This window comes from Linepithema humile, chromosome 8 (assembly GCF_040581485.1).
Source record: "Linepithema humile isolate Giens D197 chromosome 8, Lhum_UNIL_v1.0, whole genome shotgun sequence".
Classification (NCBI taxonomy): domain Eukaryota; kingdom Metazoa; phylum Arthropoda; class Insecta; order Hymenoptera; family Formicidae; genus Linepithema; species Linepithema humile.
The window spans coordinates 1,694,778-1,716,014 of NC_090135.1; the positions used below are offsets into that span (position 1 = coordinate 1,694,778).

The following is a 21,237-nucleotide window of genomic DNA, read 5'->3' on the forward strand; positions in this document are numbered from 1 at the left end:
TAACCTCACTTTCGGTGCTTTCCATCTACAGCAGAAATAGTGACACAGTGTTACACAGTGTCGTATAGTGTCATGGTGCTTGTTGGAACGCAATCGATGCAGCTGAGACGCCATATTAACTAGGCCTGCAAGGTTATGAACGACAATATTTAAGTGTATTACAAATTTTAAGGTATGTAAATATTCAATTCAATATTTCATATTCATTACAGATGTGGAAACAAAAGGTCGTATTTTGTTTAACAGAAACGTTATCGATACATAACAATGACTCCAGTTCTACTAGTGACAGTTCTTATTATGATGTGGACAGCACTACAACAAACGACAGTTTTTTATATAGCGAAAATGATAGCAATGCATTGTACTTTCCATTAATGCAATATTTATCATGTGGACATAAACGGCATTACGTGGAAAATTATCTACAGCTTGTGGAATCTTGGACAGAGTATGAATTTAAAGAGCACTTGCAACTATCGCGACAAACAGCACTTCAACTTATAGGTAATTAGTTGTATATAAATAATAGTAATGAATTATCTGTAACTACATTTATATAATGTTGCAATGTCGACAAAGATCACTTTTCATTTGCGTGCATTTAAACTGGATGGACTCACTCATTCAACTATATCCTTGACAATAAAAAAATATATTTCTTTGATATAATATACTTATATGAAGCTTGTAAATATAATACATATATACATATTATTGTTACAGATGAATATGAAACATCTGAATTTATGCCAAATCATTTGTATGGGATCAGACCGATCTCAGGACGGCTGAGCATATATATATTGTTATGGTTTATGGCTAATACGGAGCTGCTGAGAACAATATCGGATCGCTTCAACGTTTCTATTTCGTCTGTTTTCCGAATTATACGTCGCTTAATTGCTTGGTTATTAACTAAAACAGATGAAATTATTACATGGCCGCAACATGAAAAGGTTTTAGCAGTGTGCGAAGGGTTTTTTTCAAAAAGAAGGATTCCACAAGTGTTAGGAGCAATTAATTGTACACACATTCGCATTGAAAAGCCTTCGACAAGTGAACAATTATATTGTAATCGCAAAAAATTTTTCTCTATTCATCTACAAGCGATTGTTGATTCGAATATGCGATTTACAAACGTCTACATTGGTGAACCAGGTTCATTGCATGATGCTCGAATATTGAGGAGGTCACTTATATACGAAAGAGCAAACGAAGAGAAAGAAACGGTTTTTCCTAATGATACTTTTTTACTTGGCGATTCTGCATATCCGTCACTACCGTGGCTTGTTCCACCATTTCGCGATAATGGCCATTTAACGCCACAACAAATCGAATTTAATTTTATACATTCATTTACCCGAATGGTAGTCGAAAGAACATTCGGCTTCTTAAAAGGACGGTTTCGTCGGATCAAATTTTTTACAGAATATAGAAATATGCAATTTATTACAGATACCGTAACAGCGGCATGTATTCTACATAATTATTGTATTAGTGTAAATGACGATTTTGAAGTAAATGAAGAAAAAAGAAATGAAGACAATGATGACATATCTCCCAATGATTTTAATAATGAAAATATCGCAGGTGAAGATCGTAGGATGAAATTGTTCAGACAATTATTTTCTGAGTAAAATAATGCGTATCTTTATATATTATATTGTTGTGTGTCGTAACACAACGTGTCGCTATAAGGTTAATTAAGTTAAATACCAAAATAAAAATACTAAGAAAGAATTATTTAGCAAATAAAGAATAACGATGAGGCTGCAGAGAAACAACCTCGGATTCAAGGTGACACGAATCAGCAATCCGAGAAATATCAACAATAACATATCAATAATATTACAAAACTCTTGATTGCCGATTCGTATAAATACAGTCGCGCGCAAGCAGCGACGGATTCAGTTTACGATACGCGAATACACCGGCTCGTTTCCCCGTGTCCGTACACGGCTCACGAAAATCTAACACCGTCCTGGCGGTTTGTGAGTGATTAAATAAATTGTTCGAGGCAAGGTTTGCGTCCAGTTATTCCACACCTCTAAGCAGTACGTCCCGTTCCCCAAGCGGATCTCGAACTTACGGTTGCGATCGGAAAGACAACGCAACATAAATTTGGTGGCAGCGGTGGGATCCGCAATTACCGAAGTTCATTCTGGACACCCGATGATCGGATATCGGCAGTGGTAACAGAGGGACCACTGAGAGAATCTATCACCTGGAGCTACAAAAGTGAGGTGAGAAGGCAGTGTGGAAAATCGCCTGGATTCACAAGGCGACGACAGTCCGGGCAACAAAGCGGCGGAAAGGTGCCTGGCGGAGCAACGACCAAGCTGAGTCAGCGTAACCCGAGAGGACGACGACAGGCAAGGATCGCGACCTACCTCAACAACGGATCAGCTAACCAGCAGCGTGCATCATGCGAGCGAGCGGCCTAATGTAAGTCAATAATAAGAAATAATATTAGGAAAAGCGAATGTCCGGGAAACGAGAGAAATTAGGCTTCCAATTTTGGTTGAACGACAACCGAAATCATAGTGAGGCGTTAGATAGCTCCGCGAACGGAGAGGAAAAGCGCGCAATCGTAGAATCCCAACCAAACCAATCTCGGTTGATCCGCAACCAAGATCAACGAGCATTGAGCGTAAGCGAACAACGTAGTAAGACGACAGGAAAGAAAACTGGAAATAAGAAGCAAAGTACCGGGGACGCGAACACAGATACCATTTCGAAAAAACCAACCGTTGAGCGCGATCGTACATTGCTAGGGCTCGACAGTGCTTTGAAAGCTACTCGCGAGGACAAAAAACTGCGACAAAGTAGGCATCTGCCAAGTAGAACTCCGAGTCACGTATCGGAATACAGTGAGTTCGCACTCACATCTTATGATAGTTGCGTTTTCGACCCAGACGAGTTCCGCACTGAAGTAAAAATGAATAATGATGAAGAGTTACCGAAGACTACCGAGTCAGAAATCGACCGGGATATTGAGTTACTAAGAAAGGAAATGACGCAAAACGCAGGGGCAAAAACTGAAGACGCGACGCGAAACTCAGAGCTAACAGATACAATGATGGACTTTGTGCGCGAAATAAGACAACAGTTGACCGAAATGCAAGAGCAATTCCACGAACAAATAGAAAACGTACGGGGGCAACAGCAAGAGTGGCAGCAACGGCTCTTAGCTATACCGGGCCAACGAGAATTGAATGTACCACTGACTACTAGGCGCGTAACTGATAACGCGGATGTAGCATACGGACGGGGTATGTCGGATATACGAAATAGGCCGATAGCCATGCATGGGTATATGCAACTAAAAGAAGCGCGAAGCTTAATCCCAGAGATTGACGGAACGTCACAGGCTAAAATACAAGAGTTCCTCAGCGCGAGTACTTACGCGGTGGAAAGTATAGACCCTTTGGAAGAATTACAGTTGCTGAAGGCGATACTGTGTACTAAGTTAAAGGGAAAGGTCTTGCTCGATTTTCAAACAAGAGATATTCAAACGTTCGTGCAATTAAAACGAGAAATAGAAGCAGGATATACAACTCATAAGAGTATAACGCACTTGCAAATTGAATTTAACACGCTAAAGCAGAAGCATGGAGAGAACGCCCAAGCTTTCGGTACACGAGCAGATCAGCTCGCGATGAAACTTTACGAAGCGATGATCGATGGAAAAAGTCTCACGGTCATGGAGAAAAATACAATAAAGACCACTATACAAAACTTAGCGCTACAAAACTACCAAATCGGACTAAACGAAAGCATTAAAACTATAGTACGCGCACGCAATTACAAAACGCTACAAGAGGCGATTGCGATAGCGACGGCTGAAGAAAAATTGCAAAGTCCGTATTCCGAAAATAGGAATTATAACAAATTCAGTAATAATAACGGCGCAAGAGAAAAGATACTAAAATGTATCAAATGCGGCAAATTGGGTCATGAAGGGCGTGATTGCAGAATAGGACGCTTTCATAATTATAATAACCGGTATCAATTACCGAGAGCTAGCGGCCAGAAGGTCAACATGATGAACATATTTTGTAAACATTGCAAAAGATCGGGGCACAATCAAGATACCTGTTGGTCATTGCATGGAAGGCCAGACAAGGACGACGCCCGAACGAGGAAAAACGCCAAGCAAGGCGAAGGAGAAGAGGCAAACATAAAAACAGCACGACCCGCAAAAACATTGCAGATAGCATCAGTAGGCGAATATGCACAGGCCGAACTTAATCTAGATTTAATAGCAGTACCTATGCAAGAAATTCGAGCAGCACGGGCAGTTATGCTCGTAGATACAGGAGCTGCAATAACTTTAATTAAATTGAAAACCTTAAAAGAAGAAACTTTAGTTTACGATGAAAAGATAATGATAATAGGCGCTACTGGACAGAAGGCCGAAACGTTGGGCACGATAATGGCTCACGTACTATTGAAAGGGCAAGTTATTACGCATAAAATGCATGTGGTGAAGGACAATTTTCCGATAAGTCATGAAGGAATATTAGGAGTTGATTTCCTTAAAAAGCACGTGATGAAATGGGATTACCCCACTAAGCGACTAACGATAGGGGACACCAAATTTAAACTATTTCCGTGCCGACCAGTCACATTGAAGTCACGAAGTGAGACCATAATATCCGCCACTACAAATAAAAATATGACAGGAATAGTGCATGCATTGGAAATGCAGCCGGGAATTATCATAGGAGGTTGCGTGACGACAGCTCAAGATTACGGTTGTGTCATAAGCGTAATCAACACTACCGATAAGCCGGTAGACATACAGACTCCACACGTAGAGTTAACATTGTTAGAAGCGGAAACAGGAATTCAAGTATTTAATACTGAAGTTAACAAGGCAACAGATAAGCCAATGTCTCGTTTGGAGAAAATAAGAGACGCATTAAGAATTAAACATTTGAATAAGGAAGAGCAAAAGGCAATAGCAAAGATTTGTGAAGAGTACAGCGATATCTTTCATATAGAAGGAGAACCGCTGACTCATACCGTGGCGATGAAACACGAGATCGCGACGCGGCCGGGGACGGCGCCCGCCAACACGCGACCGTACCGGTTGCCGGAAAAGCATAAAGAGGAAGTGAACAGACAAGTGAGAGAAATGCTAAGAAATAAAATCGTACGCCCAAGTACGAGCCAATGGAACGCACCTCTCCTAGTGGTGCCAAAGAAAATGGACGCTTCGGGGAAACCGAAAATGAGGGTCGTAGTAGATTTCCGGAAGGTAAACAATGTAACTATAGGAGATTCCTTTCCATTACCTAATATCACAGATATTCTGGATCAATTAGGAAGCTCAAAATACTTCACGACCTTAGATTTGGCTTCTGGTTATCACCAGATACCAATGGCAGAGGAAGATAAACAAAAAACGGCATTCTCGACACCATATGGGCATTACGAGTTTAACAGGATGCCCTTCGGATTGAAGAATGCGCCAGCGACATTTCAGCGTTTGATGAATACCATACTGGCTGGATTGCAGGGCATAAAATGTTTAGTTTATCTGGACGATATTGTAATTTATGGAGCTAGTTTGACCGAACATAATCGGCGGCTAGAAGAAGTATTGGACAGAATTCGTGCAAACAAGTTGAAATTGCAACCGGACAAGTGCGAATTTCTGAGAAAAGAAGTGACGTATCTGGGGCACATTATTACTGAGAATGGAATAATGCCTGATGCGGGAAAAATCAAGGCTGTACAAGACTTCCCTACGCCGAACAAAACAAAAGATATCCAAGCGTTTATCGGATTAGCTGGATATTATCGGAGGTTCATCGAGAATTTCTCCGGAATCGCTAAACCACTCACTAAATCGATGAAAAAGGACGTGAAATTCGAGTGGACCGCGGAACAGCAACATGCTTTCGATGTATTAAAAGAAAAACTAGTTACAGCACCGGTACTTCAGTATTCGGATTTCAGCAAGGAATTCATAGTTACAACAGATGCTTCAGACTTTGCTGTAGGAGCTATACTTTCTCAGGGGGAAATAGGACAGGATCGTCCAATAGCCTACGCAAGTCGAACACTCAATCGAGCTGAGCAAAATTACAGTACTACGGAAAAGGAGTTGCTAGCTATAGTGTGGGCGGTAAAGCATTTTAGACCGTACGTATACGGAATTAAGTTTACAATAGTCACGGATCATCAACCGTTAACATGGTTATTCAATGTAAACGATCCGGGTTCGCGATTGATAAGATGGAGGTTGAAACTGGAGGAGTACACTTATGAAATCGTGTACAAGGCGGGAAAAAGCAATGTTAATGCCGATGCGCTGAGTCGCAATGTCGCGCAGACAGTATCCGCGATAAACAAAGACAGAAAGAATGATGATGACGAAGCAAAAGAAGGAAGTGGAAGCGAAGAGGATGACAAAAACGAAATCAAGAAGTATACAGAAGAAGAAAAAAGACAGATAATGTATGAATATCATGATGCGCCGATAGGGGGGTATCAGGGTCTACAGCGAACGATAAATCGCATTCGATTAACACATAATTGGAGAGGCCTTACACGAGATGTAGAAGACCACATATCTAAATGCAAACAGTGCCAAAAGAATAAACTAAGTAAACACAACAAAGCGCCGATGGTGATTACGGATACGCCTAGCCAACCGTTCGAAAAATGCGCTTTGGACATTGTCGGACCGCTAACCGTTACAGACAATGGAAATAAATATGTATTAACATTCCAGGATCATCTTACCAAATATAGTAAGGCGATACCTATAGCAAATCAAGGTGCCGAAGTCGTAGCGAAAGAGTTCGTTACAGGGATCGTGCTAGAATACGGGATACCTGAAAAAGTTCTAACAGACCAAGAGACCAATTTTATGAGCAGTGTACTTAAGGACACTTGTAAATTGTTAAAAATTAACAAAATCAGGACCAGCGCTTATCATCCACAAAGTAACGGTGCGCTGGAGCGATCGCATCGAACTTTAGCTGAATATTTCAGCGACACTACGTAAATGAAGATCAAACGGACTGGGATGAGTGGTTGCCGTACGCTATGTTCGCGTATAACACCACTCCCCACACGGTGACAGGATATACACCGTTTGAGTTAATTTTTGGACATCGCGCAACTCTGCCTACAGCATTAGCACAACCGCCTAGGCTTACATATACTTACGACAACTACGTGTCCGAGTTAAGGGAAAAATTACGAACAGCCCATAAGATTGCCAAGAGCAATGCGCACGAAGAGAAAGTAAAAGCTAAACGGTATTACGATAAACGGGCTAATCAAGTCATCTTCCAGGAAGGTGATAAAGTGTTATTATATGATGAAACGTTACGACGAGGACGTTCAAAGAAATTAGAAACGTTATGGTGCGGGCCATACGTAATAGTAAAAAGGAATTCGGAAGTAAACTACACTATTAAAAAGGGGAGGAAAGAGATGACGGTGCATGCGAATCGTCTAAAATTATTTGTAGAAAACTAAAAAAAGGAGGAATGAAAATATGACGGAATATATTAAGCAGTAGAATAAGTTATGACGACAAACAGTTAAAGAAAAGTTTATTCTGTAGGTGCATTATATTTCTTGGAACTCTGATGTCAGCAACGAAAACCGAGACGAATTTAGCCGTGGAGATAGAAAGATTCTCACACGAACCAGGAATATACTTTGAAGAAGTAGGTGAGATTAACGTCATCGAATCATATTGGAAGTTCGTGATAACTGTAGATATTTCGGCATTAGGAAAACGACATATTCGTGTACAAGAATGGCTAGAATTAGCGGAAAGCGCAAAGAACACGATACACTCTACACGAGCAGAAAAGAGTCAGTTCGCGAATTTACTACGATTAATTAGAAAAGACGAAGTTAGAATAACAGCATTATTGAAGAAACTAAAAAGAGTTTACGGAAATCCGAACGAGAAGAAACGCGGTCTAATTGACGGGATAGGAAAGGTAGCGAAATATTTATTCGGCACTATGGATGCCGGAGATGAGAAACGCATCAACGAGCAATTAACACTGTTGCAAAATAGCGAGAGTACTTTTAATCATGTCACGAGGCATCAATTAAAAATATTAAACTCTACAATAGCGCACATAAGCGATTTGGAAAAGACGATCGACGAAAATAACGAATTGTTGTACGACTTAGACGCACGCATTTATAATGGTACTTTATTAATCATCAAACGTGAGGAAATCAACGAGTACTGTGCATTACTCGACAGAATGCTAGCAGATTCCGACAGAGATATTCAAAATGTGTATGATTTCTTAACGCAGGCGTCGCATGGAATGTTGAATCCGAGTCTATTACCCGTCGAACGAATTTTCGCCGAAATGCGGGCTGCTGCGCCGTATTTACCACGCGGAACGTATTTTCCTCTCAAGCTAGATGTAAGTGATTGGTCAACGTTTGAAAAAATTACAAGTGTAAACTCGTATGTTAAGAATGAGACTATATTTGTAACGTTGAAATTGCCACTTGTAACATATCCGAAATACAGGTTAATAAAAGCCATACCTTTACCTGTCCCTGACCAACGCGGGATATTTGTATTTACCGAGATTAACCAACAATTGTTTGCTGTAAATTTAGAATTATCCGTATATCTAGCGATAAGCGAAGAAAATTTAGAAAAATGTATTGAGATAGACAAGAAATATATATGTAAATCGGATAGTCCGATATATAATATTAACCCTCGAGCGTTATGTGAAGTACAATTGTATGTAGGTTTGACAAAAAGGGCAATTTGCGGAAATAAGTATGTAAGTTTTAACCAAACTATTTGGATAGCATTAACGAAGGAAAATTCTTGGTTATATTCGACTAACAGCGAACAAGACGTAATGATTACTTGTTTAAACCATAAGGAAATACAGACCAAAATCACACGAACAGGTAGAATAACTCTATTAAATAATTGTAAAATAATTGCGAAGGACATGACCCTGAACACAGGAACAATAATAGAAGGCCCGAACATTCAGGCATATATACCACGTTTTAATCTAACGGGAAAAATAGAAGGTATAACTAATGGTGAAACGAGCATGGAAATCAAACCGTTAAAATTGAAAAAGATGATACAAAATTCAAAGGAATTAATAGATTTGGGAGAAAAAATAAGAGAAGTAGACGACGAGTTAACAGAGGGAAAAATTATTCAACCCTTGACTTTGTATCCTGTGGTCACAAGTTCGCTTGCCATCGTGATTATTGTATTAGCACTAGGCATAGGAGCAATACTATTATTACGAAAAAGAAAGACTACTGCGGAATAATAGGTAGACGGTAGGACAAGAACTAACTGTAAAACTATACACTCGCACCGCCTACTCCGCACGGAAACTCCGTACCTACATTTCCTTCCATTCGCGGGGGAGGGATGTTGTGTGTCGTAACACAACGTGTCGCTATAAGGTTAATTAAGTTAAATACCAAAATAAAAATACTAAGAAAGAATTATTTAGCAAATAAAGAATAACGATGAGGCTGCAGAGAAACAACCTCGGATTCAAGGTGACACGAATCAGCAATCCGAGAAATATCAACAATAACATATCAATAATATTACAAAACTCTTGATTGCCGATTCGTATAAATACAGTCGCGCGCAAGCAGCGACGGATTCAGTTTACGATACGCGAATACACCGGCTCGTTTCCCCGTGTCCGTACACGGCTCACGAAAATCTAACACCGTCCTGGCGGTTTGTGAGTGATTAAATAAATTGTTCGAGGCAAGGTTTGCGTCCAGTTATTCCACACCTCTAAGCAGTACGTCCCGTTCCCCAAGCGGATCTCGAACTTACGGTTGCGATCGGAAAGACAACGCAACAATATCTTTATATATTTATTGTATACTGCGTATATTTAATAACGAAGTAAAATATATATTTAATAACGAAGTAAAGTAAAATAAAATGCGTATCTTTATATATGCGTATATTTAATAACGAAGTCTGTTAGGACGAAAAATAACAATTCGAATTGTATACAAATTTAAATATAGTAAATAATGAACATATTTCATGCTTTATTATATTTCTTTTATTGAATAACCAACATTTTAGACAACATTCTTTCGTAACAAAATAAACCTTATTTGATCACAGCACAAATAAATAATAATAGAAAATTAAAGATTATAATGTATGAAATATAAAGATAACTTATTCATTAAATACATTTTGAACTTTGTACTGTACTTTAATAAAATAAAACATAAGAAAAATTAAAAATGTGAAATTAAAAACTAAAAATGTGAAATAAAAGTAAGTATAAAATTAGTTATTATCGGAATCACTAAATTGTGCAACATTTTCTTTATCATATAAAAATTTCCTCAATAATTTACATTTTTCTCTTTCAATTGCAATAATTTCCTCATGCCGCTGTTCTTTGCATTTTAATTTTTTCGCAGTTATTATTTTTCTATCATCTAATTCTTTTTCATGCATTTGAAGTTGTCGTTTTTGTAGATTTATCGCTTCCGTTTTTTTTTTCTAATAATTTAGACAACTTAGCGTCACGTTCTTCACGACGTTTCTCTTCGCCCTGAAGATATTCCAGCCAATGCTTTCCTAATTCATTTTTCATTTTTGCATTATTGGATCCACTTCCATGTAACGGACGCGCTTTCTTTTCAATTAGATTTTTCTTTTTTGTCGAATTTATATGTGTGCATGAATTATTTGTTGAAAGACTAGATGAACAGGTACTGCTATGTGAGCTTACAGCTTCAAGTTCAGTTTCTTTTGAACTATTCGAACATTGAATTTTCGGAGATGTATTAATTATATATTTTGTTGGAAGGTTAGATGAGCGAGTATGAAATATATTTGCTTCCTTATCCTTGCCAAGAATCTCTTGCATTTGGTCGAAATATTCGAATGACATAGGACTGCGCCCCGATTTTCGATTATTATCTATGCATTCTTTATATTTTTTAGTTAATGCATTTATCTTCCAACGAATTTGATCAGTCGACATCTAACGAAAATAAACATATTATATAATAATGTATTATGTATTGTTTTTATTATTAATTACAGACTACATTTACACGAGCCGATTTACACTGAAGTTATAACGTCGATGTTGTAAAACTAGCCAATCACAGCTATTCGTCTTAAGAATATATGGACTTCTGCGTAAATCGGGTCGTATAAACGTAGTCACAGATGAAATATAAATCACACACGTATTACCTCAATACCAAAATCTTTTAAGCCATCTGCTATGCTGGCCCATATTTTGGTTTTTTTCTTTGGATTGTCCAACATGTGGAGATTTGCTTCGTACAAGCTAAGAACAGCCAATATTGAATGTTTGTTCCAAACTGCATCTGTACGATAAATATATATATATATTATATGAAAATAAATATAAAAAATAATTCATTTATGTACTAGAAATAAAAATATAGTTACATACTTGATTTTTTTATATTATTTTGTCCTGTTGCTGACATCTCGTTGTTATTTGCAATATCATTGTACCACTCAGTGTCATCAGCACTTACTACTTTAAAGAGCATTTGATTCCCATTCATAAATACTTCTTCTCCAATAAAACACTTGTGCTTTGGAACCATGTCCAACGAATTAATGTTTTCTGAACAATGTTTGCAAGTAAGCCACTCTGTAATGAGATCAATAACAAAAATGCATTTATTTTACGTTTTTAAATATATCAAAAATATTATACGCTTCAAAGCAACTAGATATGATATTCTATAAATATAATATTCTAAATATATTTGTTAATACCAATTGTTCTTTCCATGTTGCTGGAATCTACTGCTAGTGAATGGTAGTTGGCGTGACTGGTACTCGGAAGTTCTTCGGATGGAATTTTTACTCTCGTACAGGAATTTATCAAAATAAATAAGTAAGGATTAATTAACGTAAAGAGAAAATTAAGATATCAATACGCACTAATCTACATCGTCTATTGATTTCCATAGAAATGTAATATTTTGGCACTTTGTTTTTTGTAAAATAAAATTGAATGCCTCGTTGTCAAAATCTGTGAACAATCAGATAATTAAATCATAGAAAATGTTGCAACTTAAATTTTGTACAGCAGTTATACTTATACATACTCTTTAAACGCACATACGTGCTAATTTTTAAGTCAGTGATTTTAATAGGATCATCGTCATTTATCTTAAACCACATGTTGAATCTTCTTTGATCTTCATCTCCTGTAACAGAGGATATCATTGACAAATAATGAAATAATTTATTAATAAATCAGCTTTTAACCGATATTGATAATAAATTTTACTTCTTTCATCCATCGCTGTTAAATGAACAAATAATGCCAAATAAAGTAGTGATATTTAACACAACAAATTTAAAAAAATAAAAATTGGCAGATTTCACGAATTTTGTAAATATGTATGTGACAATGACATATTTTGTTGGTTTTATTACTATAGAGGTTATATCGCAAAGTGTATAAACATGATGCCACTACAAAAAACATGGTTTTTTTGTTTCATGGTTGGTACTCCTAGCGACACAACACTGCAAAACTCATCTTTTCGCCGTGTCGCGTAGTGTCATATCGTGTCGTTGTTGGAACGCTCGAAAGTGGACACTGTGTAACACAGTGCCGTCTGTGTACGTTGATGGAAAGCACCGTTTATAAGTGGGTGTCTTGTTAACAAGATATATGTTTCAAAAAGTAAGAAAAGTAGTAAAACTTCACCAAATTCCGTCGATTTCAATACGCTGAGCACGAATATCAATGTATTCCAATCCAAGTAAGCCTCCATCAATCCAAAATAAGTGGCACAAGGCAGAGCTATCTGAGGCGCGTCCGTCCTGCTCCGCGGCCACATTTTTTTTTTTTTTTTTGTTCTGGGAGGGGCAAGCCCCTCCCCGGAGGTGGGGAATCTTCCAAAGACACCCTCTGGCGTGCAGTGGGAACATCCCTGCCAGAGGGTAGTGTTGGATTCGTCCGGAGGAGTGGTCTGCTACACCACAGCTCCCCCGGACGCCTACCAACTAAACCCCACCCCCGTTGCATTGCCGTCAGCGGCCGTTGTGGAGGGGAGGCTGGGAACCACAAACGCATACATCCAGCCATCCCCCCCGGTATACCGATTTCCCGGCACAAAAACTTGTTGTGGGGAGAACAAAGTTCTCCCCCCCCCTCAACGCTACATCAACTTCGGGCCTAGACCCGACTTTCCGCACTGCGGGCGGCTCGCGTTTACACGTCGCACCATAGCCGCCCGCAGGGGACCAAAATCTTCGGGTCGGTCAAAAGAGGCCGACCCGTGGGTCTCCTTCCCAGGCCCGTTTGTTGCCCGACCAAGCTCGGGCCGGGCCTGGGGGGGACCTAACTACAGTTTAGCTCCCCTCTACCGGACTTGTGGGCGGTGAGCGCAATACGCCTAATTCCGCCGTCCGAAGGAGGGAGCCGCTCTAACTTGGAGCAAGGGGGTGTGTCCGGGGCAAGCCCCCTCCACCACTCCTTTCGCTCACCTCCTAACTGTGAAAGGCGTATGCCCTTCCTATTCAGTGCTGTCCGTGCCCTTTCTGCTTCTTGGCCCCGGTTTGCCCGGCGGTAGCCTTGAAGCAGCAAGGGCCCGGACCTTCGAGGGCATCTGCAGGGGAGGACTGACTTCCTCCCCTCCAGTCCCTCTTGGACGTTTCTCTGCCGGGGTGCGGGAGGGCCCAGCAGCCCCGTCCGACCCCTTCGACCTCAAAATTCTCCCGGCACTGGCCCCACTGGGACCAGGCTCAGGAGATCCTCTCTCCGATGTTCCCCTTTCCCCAGTGGAGGCGGGGTCCGAGCCGGTAGGCCTGGTAACTTCACCCCCGGGGGGGGAGCTAGGTTGCCCCTTCCTGGAGGAGTTCTGGGCGCAGGGGGGATCAGAGGACATTTCTCCGACCCCGCCCTGTGATCCGCCTTCTTTCCCGCGGTGGCACAGATGGGGCAGTGAGCCGGACGCACACAATTTGCCCCCCCGTGCCCCTCCTCCCCGCATTGGAAGCAGCTTGAGGCCCGGTCCCCTTTGGACGGGCACCTCCGCTGCGTATGCCCACGCGCGAGGCAGCGGAAGCAGCGGGCTGGTCTGTCCGCCAACAGCTCCGCCCGTACGGAGAACCACGTTCCCACGGTGATCCTCCCTGCCTCCGCTACCCTGACAACCGCCCTAGCCGGGCCTTGCACCCACACTGTGCGCAGCCTACGCACAGCGGGGCGCAGCGGGCCCACTCGAATCTCCGATTCGGAGCATCCGCCCTTGGCAGCAATTGCCTGGCGGATCTCCTCCTCGGAGATCGACTCTTCTACCCCCTTAAGCCGGAGGTCAAGGCGCTTGGTGGGTCTGGTGACCCTAATGCCCTCAAAGTTGTCTCTGAGGGCCAATTGAAGGACCGTGGTCAAGCGATCCGCCTTGGCCTCTGCCTCAGGACCCCCCCCCTGGTATTTCCAGGAGGAGGCCCCCACCACCGTAAACTCCCTTGGCACTGATCTTGTCAATGCCAAGGTCGGCCAACTTTATGTCCCGCCTCGCGGCGGCAATTGCTCCGGACAGATTCTCTCGTCCCGCCAGCATCACTGCCGCGGAGCGAGGGAGGCGTTTCCGCGCCTCCTTGGCCAGGCTCTTTCCGGGTGCCACCCCCTTGAGGGCCACCCTCTGCTGAACCTGCCTCACCTGGCTCGAGGGAGTGGGGGGACCAGGTCCCACTCCCCTTTTCCTAGTCTTCCTCTTCTTCCCGGTGACGGTAGTCCACTTGTTGGGAGCTACCGCCGCCGGGGCGCTGCTCCCTTCCATAGGAGGGCCCGTGGCGATGGCGGGGGACCCCGGTGTGGGTTGGGGAACGTCCCCACTCCCCTGAGAGACCGCCGTCCCGGTTCCTCTTTCCTTTTCTTTTTCCTCCCCCCGCTACCCCGAGCTACTCCCCCAGCGGGGGGCATCCGAGGGCGGGAAGAGGTAGGGGCCGGGGGAGGGGGGGGCATTGCTACCCTCTCCTCCAGCCCTCTCAGACGCTCACCGAACCCACTTAGGGTGTCGGCAATCCCCGCCAGGCTTGCCGCAATCTGCGGGTCGCCCGACGGGGGGGAGGGGCGGGAGGACCAAGCCCCGCCCCCATTCCCCTCTACCATGGCGTTTCCCCCTGCCGGACCAGGGCTAGGGGGACATCCCACCACCCCCGGTGAAACAGGCCACTCCCCGGCGCGGAGGTTTGCAACCTCCGTCTGTAATTTGCGGACCCGGCGCCGGAGACGGTCATTTTCTGACCTATGGGACTCCATGCCCCTCTCCAGCGCCGTGACCCGCTCGCGCCAATAGCCGGGGTCCCCGCCCTCAGAGGCCCACCCGGCCAACGTCCGAACGGCCTCCCTGAGGACGTATACCCCGAATTTCAGCTTGCCGCTGAGCTCGCCCTTTAGCCCAGCGGCCCGCACGCGCGCTTCCTCCATGGAGAGGAGCATCCCGTCAATGCTCACGAGCATTTCTTCGGAGGTGCCCCTCTCCATCCGGCAGATCACCTCGTCTGCCTTCTTTTTTTGAGGGCCGGTGAAAGACGGCGGCACTATTTCCGGCAGGGGAAATCCCCCAGCCGTATTACCGGCCGCGGACAGCGCGGTGCCCTCCGCCGCACTGCCCGCCGTCGATGTCCCAACTGTGGTCCCGCCATATTCCCCGTCCGAGTCGGTGTCGGTCAGTATCGGCGGGGGGGGGGGGTCTAAAAAAGGGCCCGACCCGTCTTTGCGGGGCCTGCCCCGTCCCTTGCGGAGTAACCGCCGCCTGACCTCCGCCTCTCTTCGCGGAGGTCGTGCCCGTTCTTGTCCCGGTCTGGGAGGGGAGAGTTGCGTCCCCACAGGGGGTCCCTCACCCCTGTTCCCCAATAGTTCTTCCCTCGGGAGGCCCTCCACCATGGTTTGGGGGTCAAAATCCCTCCCCACTTCCATCTCCTCTACATAGGAGTCACCACCAATAGCAACCTCTACCGCGGGGCTCGGAGTCAACCCCGCGGCAGGCCCTTCGTCAGATAACGACGCGGTGGGGGCAGGGACTATACCCCCTTCCGCGCCGGCAGTTGGGTTACCGACCCCCTGCTGCGGTAAGTTCGTTTTTCCATCTGACATGCCAATCATTGTATTAATTTGTTCACAGAGTTATTTTCTCCGGGTGTATTTATCGTGGTTTTTCTTCCACTAGGACGGTTGTCGACCAAGACTAACGAGCCCGTCCTGCCCGGATCTTTTTATAGAGGTTGTATCACCCTCGCGGCCCGTGCAAGCGCCATGCTTGCACCGGCCCCCGGTCCCATTAACTGGGGTTACGGTGTGTGACGCTATCGCCCCCCCTCGTGCAATGGGGGCACGACCGTTATGCCGGAGCACCGGCGTGCTAACGAGGTTGGTCAGGCCCCGGCTTTTTTATCGAGGTAATGCTTCTCTATCCCGGGGGTGTTTTCCAAAAAGACACCTATCGAGTCCGGGCACCCGGGGGTTTGGAATCAGAGTCCCCGTCTCCTACCAGCGAGTGGGATAGTACCCTCACGAAGTCGCTGGACTCCGCCCGGTCCCTCCCAAGCGAGGGAACCGCGACCTTACCTGGGGGTGGGGAAGTGAGAGGGGTCGCTGTCCTCCCACCTCCCCCACCGACCCTACCTAGGCGCTCCACTGGCACCCGGGCGCGGGGGACATGGTCCGACTCGACCGCCCCCTCTGCCCCTCCTTCTCCTCGCCAGGGCTGAGGTTGAACCCCCCTCGCCCCGCTTCTCCCTCTCGGCCTCCTCCTTCCGAGACATTACTGTCTCACAGAAGGAGGAGACCGCCTCCCAAACCCCCTCCCCCTCCAGCATTCCCTTGATTAGGGAAAGGAGGGAGAGGTCTTCGCCAACCACTTCAACCAGGACCCGACGCTCCTCAGCCCACGCCGAGCAAACCTCGAGCGTGTGCTGCGCCGAGTCCCGGCTGGCCGCACAGTGGTGGCACCGCGTGGTGTGCTCCTTATCGATTCGACACAGATAGTCACCGAAGCAACCATGCCCGGTGAAAACCTGTGCCATACGGAAGGAAATGCCTCCTCCCCTCCTGTCTACCCACTCCAGTAGACAGGGCTGGATGGCCCCGACGGTCCATAATCCAGATGAGCCCGGAGTGTTGTGTTCGCCCAGTCTGTGTTTCCACTTCCTGAGCGCCCACCTCCGGGCCCTGGCCTTCTCTTTTGCCACTTCCCTGGAGATGTTCCGGGGGAAATGCCGCTCCGCTCGACCTCCCTCGCGCACCAATAAGATTCGGCACGCGATTCAGCGACCAGGTCGAACGGGAGCACCCCCGCCAGGGTCGTGGCCGCCACGTACGACACCGTCCGGTAGCACCGGGCGACTCTGATGGCCATGCGCCTATCTGCCTTTTTAACTAGGGACAGGGCGCGTTTGTTGGCCATCAGGTCTTCTGCCCAAATCGGTGCCTCGTAAAGGGACACCAACCGGACGGTGTTCGTGTATAAGTGCCTCACTTTGGCACTTGGACCGCCGAGGTTGGGCAGGAGGCGACTCAACGCGTTCGCCATCCTGTCCACTCTGGGAGCAAGGGCATTAAAATGCTGTGTAAACTCCCAGATTCCATCCAGGGTGAGGCCAAGGTACTTCATCTTGGACCCCACAAGGATACGAGACCCTCCGACTTTGATGACTATCGGGGGTGGTCTCCCATCTGTCTTCCTATGGAAGAACAGTGCTTCCGTCTTTAAGGGAGCCACCTCTAACCCCAGGCCCCGTATTGCGCACACCACGCTGGCCACGGCTACATTCGATGCAGCCGCGGCTTCCCACCAATCCTCCCCCCGTGCCATGACTAAAGTGTCGTCCGCATAGCAAACGATGTCACAGCCCGGAGGGAGGGCCGTCCGGAGCACCACATCGTACCCGAGATTCCACAGCGTCGGGCCCAAAACGGACCCCTGTGGAACCCCGCGGTACATCCTCCTTTCGCACACCGTGCCATTGCTGTCCGTATATGAGAATGACCTGTCCCTAAGGTAGTCCCAGAGGACTGCCCGGAGATATGGGGGCAGCAGGAAGTAGTCAAAGGCTGCCCCCAGACAGTCCCAGGGGAGGGAGTTAAAGGCGTTCACTATGTCCAGTGACTGCCATCACCACCTCCCCCCCCTCCAGCGCGGCATCCGAGAAGGAGCGCACGTGACGTATAGCGTCTACCGTGCCGCGTCCCTCCCGGAAGCCGTACTGCTTCTCACTTAACATGGGACCACCCTGGGACAGGTGCTGGACGAGGCGTCCAACGATAATTCGCTCAAAGAGCTTTCCTGCCTCGTCCAGCAAGCATATAGGCCGGTATGCGGAGGGGTGCTCTGTCGGCTTACCATCCTTGTGAAGGAGGACCAGATTGGCCCTCCTCCACCGCGAGGGGAAAGTGCCGGATCTGAGGCAAGCGGTAAATAACCGCCCCATCCGGTCACTCAGCACCCTCGCAGCCAGGGCCCAGACCCTGCCGGGTATTCCGTCGGGTCCTGGTGCTTTAGCAGCACCACCAAGCCTAACCCGCACTGCGGTCATTTCATCCACTGAGACTGCCGGTTCCTCGGGCCACGCCTCCCCGATCGTAGAGGGAGGGATATTTATCTCCCCTACGGGGAACAGCGTGTCTATAACGTTCCCGAGGATTGCCGGCTTTAGCCTCTCCGCAGTGGGGGGCGCCCTTGGTCTCAGCTTCCTGAGTACCAGCCTAAAGGGTCGCCCCCACGGATCCCGGTCCAGGGTGGAGGTCAACTCCTCCCAAGCCCTGGCCTTCTCCTTCCTGATGGCGGCTCGCAGGGCATTTCGTGCGGCACGAAACCCCTCAAGAGCTTCCGTCATTCTGGTGTTGTCCCCCTTTCTGCGCACGCGCAGGAATGCACGTCTAGCAGCCGAGGAGGAACGCCTAAGATCGGCGATCTCCTCGGTCCACCAATACATCGCCTTCCCGGGGGACCATTTGGATCGCGGCATGGACGCTTCGCACGCATCCTCCACCATGCTCACGATCCTCGTGGCCTCTTCTTCCAGGTCCACGACCTGGCCGGATGGTATTGGCCAGGTTTTCACCAGAATGACCGCCATCAGGATGTCCTCATTTAATTTCCTGAGGACCCATCTTTTTTGGGTGTCACGCCGGCGGCGGCTGAGCTGTCCGGTGGGGGTGGTCGAGGCCTCGATCACGATATAGTTGTGATCGGACCCCGATTCCAGGTCTTCGTCCACCCACCAACCCGTGACCCTGCGCGCGGCCGACGGGGAAGCCCACGTGAGATCCACGATGGACTCCCCCCGGGTACGCACGCAGGTGCTCCTCGAGCCTGTGTTCAGGACACACAGGCCGAATGCCGCCGCCCAGTCCACCATCTCCCCACCTTTCCTGTTGGTTCGTGAGGAACCCCATAACGTGGACCACGCGTTGAAGTCCCCCGCGACTATTGTGGGCCGGGGGAGGCATCTGCGTACGCAGTCCCCCAGCTCCAACAGGAAGCTCTTAAAGGCGGGGAGTTTCCAGCTAAGTGGGGCGTAACACCCCAGGACGAACCATTCCCCCCACTCGACCGCCACGAAGCCGGGCCCGTCTCCTATCTTGGAGCACGGACGAGAGTCCTTCTGGGGTCTCCAAAAATAGCGACCCCCTCCCTCGTCGGGTCTGCGAACCAATTGGGGTGGTCCTCCGGTACTCGATACGGTTCGGAGACCACTCCCAGCTCGAACCCATCCTCCGCCATGTTCTGGTGGAAGAGATTCATTGCCATGGCGGAGTGGTTCGCGTTCACCTGGAGGATCCTGACAGACGGGAATTGGCCTACTCAGAATCCTCCAGATTGACGCACGGGACCTCCCTCTCCTCCGCCGCTGACGTTGCAGCTCTTGTTGCGCGTTTGCGCTGCGCAAAGTCCACCATCGGCCTCTGCTCCAATGGTGTCCCGGCCATCTTCTAGGGGGGGGGGATACGTCCTCCGAACGTCTGCAAGGAGGGGTTTCCACCTGGTCGGGCGTACGGATCGCCCCCCCCCGACCATCTTTTCCGCCTCCTCCTTTATCCCCCACGCTGTGGCGGACGCGGGCGCGGGTCCCCAATCCGCGTCCATTAATTCCGCTTCCGTTCCTGGCTCACCTGCGGGGGTGGGTGCGGGTTCCGAGGCCGCACCCACCATCTCCGCCTCCTTTCCCATTTCATCTGCAGGGCTGAGCACCGTTGTTCCTGCCGCCCTCGGTACCTCCTCCTCTTCCTTCTCCCTCTCTGTAGCAGGAGTGGGCGCGGGTGCCAAAGCCGCACCCACCTGCCCCTCTTCCTTCACTTCCATATTAGTGGGGGTGGCAGGAGCGGTCGCGGTGGCCAAGGCCGCGCCCGTCCCGTCCTCCTTCTTCCTCGCTTTCCTCCCAGCAGACCCAGTTGACCCGGGTGCGGCCGCCGAAGCCGGGGCCACGCACGCAGTAGCCCTCCCTCTCATCCTTCCCCAGTTCTTGGGGGCCTTGCAGGCTGGGCCCCCTACTCTATGTGTGTGGGGGAGCCCCTTGTCCCTGCACACAGGGCAGCTCACGGGGTTCTCACAGTCCCTAGCGACATGCCCCGTGGAGCCGCACCTGTAACATGCATTGGTCCTATCCGAAGGGCTCATGTAATTGGCCCGCACATGGCCCGTCTCCATGCATTTGAAGCACTGCAAGGGTCTCTCGTCCAACAAGGACACCCTTGCAATGCTCCACCCCACCCTGATGCCACCCCCCTCCGCGATCTTAATCGCCACGCCTAGGGGGCACTGCACCCAGATCACCCCCAGTCCGTTCCCCCTAGGGGAGGGCCGAACAGGTCCGACCTGGACCTGCTCTGGGGGACATCCTCCCACCTTTACCACGGCATCAGCGACCTCGCTTGGTTCCACCGACACCATAAGGTCGCTGATCCGCAGCTCCCCCTTTTTGGAGGGTCTTACAACCCTCACCCCCTCCCTTCCCTAACACACCCTCAGGGCCTCGGCCAGTGCATCAGCCTTCCTCTCGCTATCTGGGCCCGGAACCTCCAGACGGGTAGCTCCCGTTCTGGCTATCCCGGGCTTCAGATGCGAGATCCCGAACTCTTCCAGGCTGATCCTGCCCCTCGCCTCCCTTAGGATCCGGGTATAGTCCCCCAGCGAGCACGTGACGATGATAGCCGCCGTGCTGGGGGGCTTCCGGACCCTTCGGGT

General features: G+C 47.6%; 3 protein-coding genes across 3 annotated transcripts; 2 read left to right on the forward strand and 1 right to left on the reverse strand.

Annotated features, from left to right (window-relative positions):
* The first annotated feature begins 9 nt into the window (after nt 1-9).
* LOC105669932 (putative nuclease HARBI1) lies at nt 10-2,024 on the forward strand. The gene is made up of 3 exons (XM_067360885.1): nt 10-132; nt 213-507; nt 727-2,024. The coding sequence occupies exons 2-3, from the start codon at nt 213-215 to the stop codon at nt 1,638-1,640; spliced, it is 1,209 nt and encodes a 402-aa protein (XP_067216986.1). The 5' UTR covers nt 10-132; the 3' UTR covers nt 1,641-2,024.
* Nucleotides 2,025-2,112: 88 nt separating this feature from the next.
* Nucleotides 2,113-8,880, forward strand: LOC137001638 (uncharacterized). The gene is made up of 3 exons (XM_067360749.1): nt 2,113-2,448; nt 7,592-8,670; nt 8,867-8,880. The coding sequence occupies exons 1-3, from the start codon at nt 2,429-2,431 to the stop codon at nt 8,878-8,880; spliced, it is 1,113 nt and encodes a 370-aa protein (XP_067216850.1). The 5' UTR covers nt 2,113-2,428.
* Nucleotides 8,881-10,335: 1,455 nt separating this feature from the next.
* Nucleotides 10,336-11,920, reverse strand: LOC137001754 (uncharacterized). The gene is made up of 4 exons (XM_067360886.1): nt 11,804-11,920; nt 11,469-11,675; nt 11,243-11,379; nt 10,336-11,024 (listed from the first exon to the last, which is right to left on the reverse strand). The coding sequence occupies exons 1-4, from the start codon at nt 11,817-11,819 to the stop codon at nt 10,485-10,487; spliced, it is 900 nt and encodes a 299-aa protein (XP_067216987.1). The 5' UTR covers nt 11,820-11,920; the 3' UTR covers nt 10,336-10,484.
* Between the last annotated feature and the right edge of the window lie 9,317 nt (nt 11,921-21,237).

Coding starts and splice junctions, on each gene's coding strand:
- LOC105669932 (XM_067360885.1), top strand. CDS start 213: ATGTGGAAACAAAAGGTCGTATTTTGTTTAACAGAAACGTTATCGATA. Junction 508..726: donor AACAGCACTTCAACTTATAG/GTAATTAGTTGT, acceptor TTATTGTTACAG/ATGAATATGAAACATCTGAA.
- LOC137001638 (XM_067360749.1), top strand. CDS start 2,429: ATGCGAGCGAGCGGCCTAAT. Junction 2,449..7,591: donor ATGCGAGCGAGCGGCCTAAT/GTAAGTCAATAA, acceptor TTTATTCTGTAG/GTGCATTATATTTCTTGGAA.
- LOC137001754 (XM_067360886.1), bottom strand. Junction 11,380..11,468: donor AAATAATATAAAAAAATCAA/GTATGTAACTAT, acceptor TTTATCGTACAG/ATGCAGTTTGGAACAAACAT. Junction 11,025..11,242: donor TAAAAGATTTTGGTATTGAG/GTAATACGTGTG, acceptor TATTTTCGTTAG/ATGTCGACTGATCAAATTCG.